The sequence below is a fragment of the Notothenia coriiceps genome, unplaced genomic scaffold, assembly GCF_000735185.1.
Source record: "Notothenia coriiceps isolate Sejong01 unplaced genomic scaffold, NC01 NC01_scaffold00037246, whole genome shotgun sequence".
NCBI classification, from domain to species: domain Eukaryota; kingdom Metazoa; phylum Chordata; class Actinopteri; order Perciformes; family Nototheniidae; genus Notothenia; species Notothenia coriiceps.
The window spans coordinates 15879436-15888130 of record NW_011369947.1 but is presented as its reverse complement, the minus strand read 5'-3'; the positions used below and the strand labels follow the sequence as shown (position 1 = coordinate 15888130).

Here is an 8695-nt window from a genome sequence, read left to right as displayed (position 1 = left end):
CAAGGGGGGGGGTGCTAGTGACTTATCCGACCGGCCCACATCGTCCGACCGGCCCACTTCAGTACCGACCCATCGTCAATCATCCCAAACGACCCGATGTCCAGTCCGCCACTGGTTATAGTGTGAAAAAGGAGAAGGAAATAACATGTGTTTTTAGAAGTACTATAGGATTACAATGTTTAATAATATAGCCTTTCATATAGGGAGTTGGCCGACCATCACATCCCTATATGGCACACATCCATCGTACTTCCCATCAAAACATTGGACTCGTCTGACACCACAATGCTTGACCGCTCACGAGACACTCCCACACGAAACACTCTGCAGGTGTCAGACAATCATGCTGAAAAGCAAGTGGGTATTCAGAGGCTACCTTGCTGATATGAAAACACAGGCTTGCAATGTCCAGCAATCTCTCTCACACAAGAAAAGCCTCTTCAAAGTGTAAACACATGCCCACTGAGAAGCAAAACAACCTACCATCTCACCAAGAGCTGTAAAGACAGACAGCTTCAGCATAAGTGAAAGAAGAGGGCAAGGAGACGGAGTGAAATGTAATCCCTGGTGCTGAAACATTTTGAAAGACTCAACGAAAGGCAGCCTATCAGAGCTGACTGCAGTTGCCCATGCTGAAAAAGTCCAGTTAGATACAACCGCTGACATCAGCACCGAGCATTGTTGCTGAAATATGCAAGCTGCCAAAATCTGTTATTTATCAGTATTGTTCCTTGTTGACTGTTCTATATGGTGCTCTGTGAGAAATGAGTCAGAGAGGCTGCAATATATTTCTTAATTTAAAGGAGGGAATGTATAATGGACTATTGAATGGGGTGAAAAACTACAAAATCTGAGCAAACAAACAAGCCAGAGACCAACAGAGCCTCACCTTACTACTGGATCAGACTCATAAAGTTCATACTTCGGCCACTTCAGGTCCCGCTCTGTTGTCACCTGTTGGGAACCAGATAAGGAAAAAGAGCCAAAAGAGATTGACACCCCTCGTTTAGGAAAAAGAGACCAAGAAGCTGAGCTGCAGAAAAACCTGCTGCCATGTCAGAAACCTTGATGTTTTCTATAACCTGTAATTACTATTACTTCCACTTCCACTTTGATCACCAGCTAGTCTCCACTCGTGTTTGCCATTTGTTGCTGGGCAGGAAGTGCACAGTTTTAGGGCTTTTATCGGAAAACAGCTGCCTACTGAAGCTGAAACGAAACGATGAGAGTGAACCAAAACTGTAAAGTCCACAAAGCCAAGGGGAGCTGCAGACTCTGTTTCATTATTAGTGATACGTTATTATATACACATTGATAAAAACGGCTTACAAGCTTGAACGTGGGGTAAATAAGTAGGAAAGTGTTTTACTCGTAGCTTAACACATTTTTTTCTACACTGAATGTCTGGTAAATTGGGAAGGGCAAGGCTCATACACTGGTTGATGAGTACTGGAAACTGCTCTAAAGTGTAGGGATATCAAGGCTGTTGAACTTGTTAGAGAGAAAATGTTTAATTTGGTATAATATTTGCCCGAAAGCAGTTCGGTATTTCAGAAATATATAAAAAAAGTATTTTCACAAAAAAGTGTATAGCCTACCAATTTGAAATATTAAAATCACATTCACAAATATACACACATGTACATATCGCTGTTCAACTCATGCATACAAATACATAGCATATTCTAGCAGGACTAGAAATGAATGCCCAGCGGGATGACATGAATATGCATAGCCACTTCTGGATGTGTGTATTTATCACGGTGTGCACTTGGCATGTGTGTGTCGGTGCTTAAAATAGAAACTGATGTCAATATTTATATTTCTTAAATTATCTGCAACTCTCTTCTGCTGCGATGAAACCGTGCACCATTTGTTTACATGTAAATTAAAGGTTAAGGTACTTACCATGCAAGATCAATCATTAAATGCAAGCACTAATTGGATGATAGTATTGCCAATAGTTTAATGAAAAGACCTCCCAGTGTGGGGACCAATAATTAGATTTGCTGCTTTACTGGGTTAGAAGCTCTAGGTGGAAAACCTCATGTGCATGTAAATGAGGGCAAAGCTCATTCCCCAAGGCAGAAAAAAGTCTAAATACACAAATACTGTACTTTGCTGGATGATTATTTACAGTAAGATGTATTGAATAATGTATACTATACCACTAGTAAGTACAAACAACTGAAGACATAGGAAATAATGGGGTTGAAGTTAAAAGTAATCTTTCCGAAATAAAGTTAAGGGTAAGTGAGAAATCAAATAAGAGACCTGCTAAATGTACGCAATAATCTGGTTATTTTTCTGCTAATAAACACTCCTAAAGTAGACGGACACATTGATAGACACCTAGTTAGAAAGTGGACTCTCATTGAAACCTCTTGGGCTTTCAATGAGCGGATGACATTTAAGTGTAAGGAGGACCCACTTTTCATTGACACTCTCAAATCTTTCACACCCGTTGTGGCAAACGCAGCTGTCTTTCTCTTTTATTTCATCCCAATGTCATCCTTTCTTCCTCAAAAGGCTGCCTTTGACTTTAAGTGCCTGCTCTACAGTTTTCACCCAGACAACACCTGACACCACAGCATGGTCACAAGACTTCACCCAGGGCCTCGCACAAAAAGATAAAAGCTGCATATTGTAGCGTTTGGACACGTGGATGCTCACATACATCGTCTGTATGTACACTCTGTGAAATCAATAAGAAGAAGAAAGAACATTTTATTTACAACAATTAATCCATCAGCCAGGGGTCAGGCAAAAAAATAGGCAGCTTTGTTTAGAATAACATTTATCTCTATGTGCCATGCTGCGAAAGGGGGCCACGGCTGGATGATGTCAGTTTTGCTCCACTGGCTTGGTACATTAAGCTGACTATTTGTGCAATGTGAGAATCAATAGGCATCTGTGGAGGACTATTACAGCCATCATCTTACATGAGGCAGCATCCCTATGACTCACAACAAGTCTGGAAGAACACCTTGTACAAGGTTAATGTCAGGAGTGAGAGGAACAAATAATATCCAGCGCTGTAAAATGGATATTGGAATTGAGGGATGACCTAAAATGTTACTGTTATAGATCACACAGTTTCTGATTCCACTCAATGTTCAAAAAGACCCGGACATCAAACCACCAGAGTCCTCATCCTGTGGGGTTTCAGATAGAACAGTCAAAAGGTGTGAAGACGGACAGATCTGGTTGGTCAATCAGACAAAACACCAGTGATTTTTAGACATTTGGGAATTGCAGCTGCACCATCCCAAATGTCTTTCTCTTTTGTGTCGCATGGAGCCTGACACACAGAGCGGTGATTGTACAGTGGCCCCTACCTCTCATCAAGCACTCTTCAGTTCGGGCAATCATCCGTGCCCTTACCTGTGTACCCCTGGCAGTTGCTATGACAACAGCCTCCGCTTGATCAGCCTCCTATTCATGGAGTGACACTTGAATGACCACTTCATGGATCAGGGAAACGCAACCGACCGGATAAAGAAATACAGGAAAGGTGTAATAATAATGATCACAAAAACATCGATCACTTTAAACTCTCTGAAAAGTTAGTTTCAACCCTAAATTATATTTCAAAATAGATTTTTTCTGTTGACTGATTTAGAAAAACCCACTGATCTAGACTGGTGCATGATGGTTTTACACAGTTACTTCTCCATGGTGTCCCTTTGTGTAGCTTAAGCCCTCATTATTTCTGCACACATCCCCCTATTCTCATCTTCAACAATCATCATCTGAATTTTTTTCAGCTATAGCCATGCACTTACATTCTAATAAAATCATCGTTTTCATTGTTAGTGGCACAGTCTTCCATTACCACGCTGGTTTCAGATTTCCTACATATGTCGAGGGATGCAAATGGAAATAATACAGCGTGTAATCCAGCCTTCTTATCCCTTCCCAATCGTAAGATGAATTATTAAAAACTCTGATTTAAAGCACTGGCTCTCAATTCTTGTAGAATTACTATCATAATCCTTTGTAAACCACGTGGACCTCTCAGGAAAATCTACACACTATCTAAATGATTCATGTGTTACTATTTGTATTCCAATTAGCTTACTACTAGCAGCTGATGTGAAGGGTTTCATGCTGACGTAAGCTCATCGTTCTGCTTTACAAGAAGGCCGATCAGAGTTTGTGAAGCCCCTCTGTCCCATCTCTGTGATAAATCTGTTTCAAACATTTGTATTAAGAAGCTTACATACTGTAGCAGAGTACAGACTTCTGTGGGGTGGATACAACCCCTTTTTTTCAACATAGAAGATATACAGAACAACCAAAAGAAAGCAGGAATACCAACATATTTTTAATATTGAGGAAAAAATATATATAAATAAAATAATAATAATAACTTTTTTTTTTTTAATTTCATAATGTTAATCATAAAAAAGTGTGTAAATCTAATAAAAAGAATACAAATAAATACAAAATAATTAAATTAAATAAAACATAAAGGTGCAAATACACCCAGGCTACCCCCCTGCCCTTCCCTCCCCGAGCAGTGCCACCCATGCCACTTAGATCAGATCAACCCGTTCGGTGACCAGTCAGTCAGGGCATCACCGTCTGAAATGTCTTCATTTTCATTGCGAGCTACACCTGAGGCTCACCCTCAGGCAGACAGCTGACTGGCCCTCTAATAGGATCCATGTTTTTATAATCTAAATCTCTTTGATGAACACATTTATTCCGCTAGTAGTCACATTGGGACACAATCTAGTATTCACGGATGATTGATTTTGTCTTCATGTACCTGGAAATACATTAAGGAAATAGTATAAGCACGCGTAGCTGTCAATAGATGGTGCTAGAATCCAGACGGGAGGAATTTACATAATAAAAAGCCTGGGAAGTTTCCCAAATGTCCTCTGTTCCATTGATCCCTTATTCTGAGCTACACCGAGTAATTTTAAAACCCTATCATATTGAACACTTTATAATGGACAACTGCATCCTGATAAACCTCCTTTTTTTCAAAGGACGGTATGTTCAAATAACATAGTTGTTGAACAAGGGAAAGAGGGAGATTAGGAAAAACACACACCCCTTTTCCTTTTATAGAGCAAGTGTTAAAATGTGACTAATGCTGTCGCTGACTGAGGATTACACGTGCACCTTGCAGCAACATGAGCCGCTTCACTGCTGTCAGCGTGGTTATGTTGCAGCAGCGCTCGACTGATGCAGCTTAGAGCATATCATGCAGCTCATACAAAATAAATCCTCTCAAAATGTGTTTTTATTTCAGCTCTGCATCACATAATCGTGCTTAATGTCCTCTCTTAGCACATTTAGCTTGGGCGCCATTGTTTTATTGAATCCTTCAGAGTGATAATGTGACACCTTTCACTCCAAGTTGTTCCAGGAGAACGCCATATTGATTTTCATGATAAACATGTCTTAGGCAGAGCAGAGCCACACACATAACTCATGGGATTCAAGTGAATGTGTGTTGCGTGTGATTTAACATGCAGTACAACTCGTTTTTTTGTTCAACTAGCACAGATATTTCAAACCCTCTCTCCTCAGCCCCGTACAGAAGGCGTAGATGTGTTTGCTGTGTAGCTGTAATGTTGCCTGGAGAGCTGAGATACAGTAATAGGCTATGACAGGGCCTTTTCTCTACCTGCCTTCGGGGTTGTTAGTCATGTGTGGTTGAAGTCAAGCTAGCCCTCTCAGGACCTCACCAATCCGAAGCATATTCTGTCAGCAGCCCCCCATCTCCCCTACAACACTCTGTTCATGTCATCTATCAATCTTTACCTTTGCTTATTCACTAAGCCCAGAGTCAGGCCCAGAGATGACAGTGACTGCCGGTGCTTCGGGGGTTTTCACAACTCCTCCCTCCCTCTGCAGCATGTTGGCAGAATGGGCCATCGAGCAGCAGACGGCCAATCACATGTGACAGTATGAGGACCGCAGACCTTAGTGGGAGGCTGTTTGTGGCGCAAACAGGCTCTGACAGCAACACTGACTAACAATACACACAGCTGCAGAAAGTAGAGCTATTTATATCAGCTAAAACCCCCCAACAACCAGGTGACAGTGCAGAGATGAAGTGCACAGGAAACTAAAGGCACTGACATGAAAAAGGAATCATAACAACCCTCCCCCTGACAAAACAATGAGTGGATGTGAGCAGTCAACATTCATTTAAGCAGAACACCTTTATAATGCCGAGATGTCAGCTATTTTTTATTTATTTTTTTAGTCTGCCCACTCACAGCCGCTGCCATTAAAGAAAAGGAAAGAAGGTTAATGAAAGGTGAAAGGACAGACATACTACACCTATAATTTAACTGATAATCCCGAGTAGCTGTTTACAAAGGGACATTGTTCCGTTTCGGTGGACAGCAGTCAATGGCCATTTTTTTCCCTCTGTCATGTCATCTTAACTCCAACAGTTTGGCAAAGCCCCAGCCCCCCAAAGTGCTGACACAACTCCCTCTGCACACAGGTCACTTTTTTTGTATAAACAATGAATTACCTATAGGTCACCTGAGATACTGCAGGAGAGCAGCATATTTCTGCAGCTGCATTGTAAGATATGGAGAATGATTGCTTAATATATGAGAAGTATACCATTTCCCGCATGTCCTAGCTAAACATTTTGCCTAAAGCAAGAGCAGGCGAGCAGCTCAATGCAACATCAGCTGATCGGCTTGCATTATAGATAATGTCATAAGAAAAACAGTATCTCTGGGTCTGCTGCCTCTTCTCTGGTTTGAGTTCTTGATTATATTTTTTGAAACATGAATCTGACAGTATCAGACAGAGTGCAATTCTCAGTGTCCCTCATGGAACAACAAAATAACTCTTCAGAATAATTATTTCTGTGCCCCGGGTTATTTCACAAGTCCCATTCTGTCCTTTGAAATACAAAATAAAATCAAGAAATCTGCCCTTTTGTACAGCTGGTGCATTATGCATGTGACGACATATTAGGAGGTTGAAGATAGCTTTTAAAAACACACTGGTTTTAACAATAAATGAAAAAATAAACTGACCACCATTGTTGTACAGAGTTTGCATTTAGAGAAAGCAGCAGAGTAAAGCCTAGAGATTAAAAAATACTGAGTAATGTGACTGTGTGACATATGTTAGAAATTAAAATCAATGTTTTATGGCATGACTTGGTTTGGAGGTACCGTCAGTTTAAAAGCTATTTTATTCTGAAAAAACCCAGAAGTTCTCGCACAATCTTAATGCCAAGCTTTTATTCTGAAAGTCCTTCATGACGACATCCGGGGCTACCGTCCAGTATTATTAAAGTGGCTATTGAAGCCATTATAAAGTATTAAATAAAAAGTTATGAAAGAGATAAGGAGGAGAAAAGGCGTGTGGATGTAAGCAATGAATGTAAAATGTCGAAATCCTCTGTTTGACGCGATGTCGGACATTGAAGACTAAGGCGGGGGGGCCCCCCTTTCATCACAGCACGAGTGCATATAAGGAGGCAGCAGCAGCAGCTCGGCCCCTCTTCTTCCTCCGCAACTGCCACACCAAGACAACGCCGGCTTTTGTCTCTTCTTTACCTTCTGCTTGTTCTATTACCACGTTACTTAATTAAAGTACCCATTTGAACCTCATGCCAGAGACTCCATTGGTCTCTTTATTTTAAGTTTCTTTCCTGGGAGCGAGAGGAGCTTCACTATTGTCTTCACATAGCCTACCATAATAGTCATAATTCATTATCTGACTGTAGCATATCATAATAACCCTATTAAACAGGAAAGAGTACACAAACCAGAACAAATAAGCTCCAAGATAATTGAAAGTAGAAAAAGCAGTTTTGTTGTTTTCCGGAAATACAAGAACAAAACACTTGCTAATACTCAAGGGTAATAGGGCAATGCGAAACGGGGAATGGATTAAGAAATCAACTTGTTTTCATCTTGTTGCAGTTCATTATTTCAAAGAGAATAAGACATTAAGATGTTCCTTCGATAAACAAAGTCTGATTAATATCCACGGCATACAGTATCTAATGGTTCCTGTCTTGTTTGAGATTATTTTTGGAATATCTTCACAACACACATCCGAGAATTATTGACATAAAACAACAAATGATATTATAGTTGTCGGGAAAAACAAAGCATTCTGCAGCAAAAAGATAACAAAGACTGTTTTTGAAGTGCAAGTTTGTTCTTAGTTAGTAAACCGTCAGCTTAAACCCCAGCGTTTAAAACTTCACATTTCCAAGTGAAAGGAAGAAGATGTTTTTGTCAGATTCCCCCTCAGCTCAGTGAGGTATTAATAATTACTTAAATTAATATTTTGAAGTCAGACTAAGGCATTTAGAGTCACAGCTGACAGAGGATGGCTTAATCAAACAGGTGGTGTTCCCATAAGGACAAAATCAGCCTGGTTACTGACTTAAGAGATGTCATCTACTTCAAAGAGCACTCAAGCCCTCTTTCCTTTTCTGGAGGGAAAGGTTATTTGGCCAGACGGAGTAAACAGTGCTGCGCTGTTGGGAGATCTCTCTCTGATCCTCACCAGCCCCAACACTTACTCCTTCCTTTCATGCAGATATTTAAGGTGCATGAAAAAGAGAATACATTAAAATCTAATTCTTGGTGGATCATGAAGGCGGCCACTTTGCATTCCACTGATGACTAGCGGATAAGACCGGTACGAAGTCAGTGACGCCTGAACCCTCCCACTGAATGGATAC

The 8695-nt window shown here is 40.7% G+C and overlaps 1 protein-coding gene across 1 annotated transcript in view; it reads right to left on the bottom strand.

Annotated features, from left to right (window-relative positions):
• The window catches only part of LOC104966471 (glutamate receptor ionotropic, kainate 2-like), a 61842-nt gene that overhangs the window by 33999 nt on the left and 19148 nt on the right, over positions 1–8695 (bottom strand). Inside the window, exon 3 of the mRNA XM_010795658.1 lies at positions 890–954. Within this exon, the coding sequence (XP_010793960.1) occupies positions 890–954 (65 nt within the window). The remainder of the gene's footprint in view (positions 1–889; positions 955–8695) is intronic.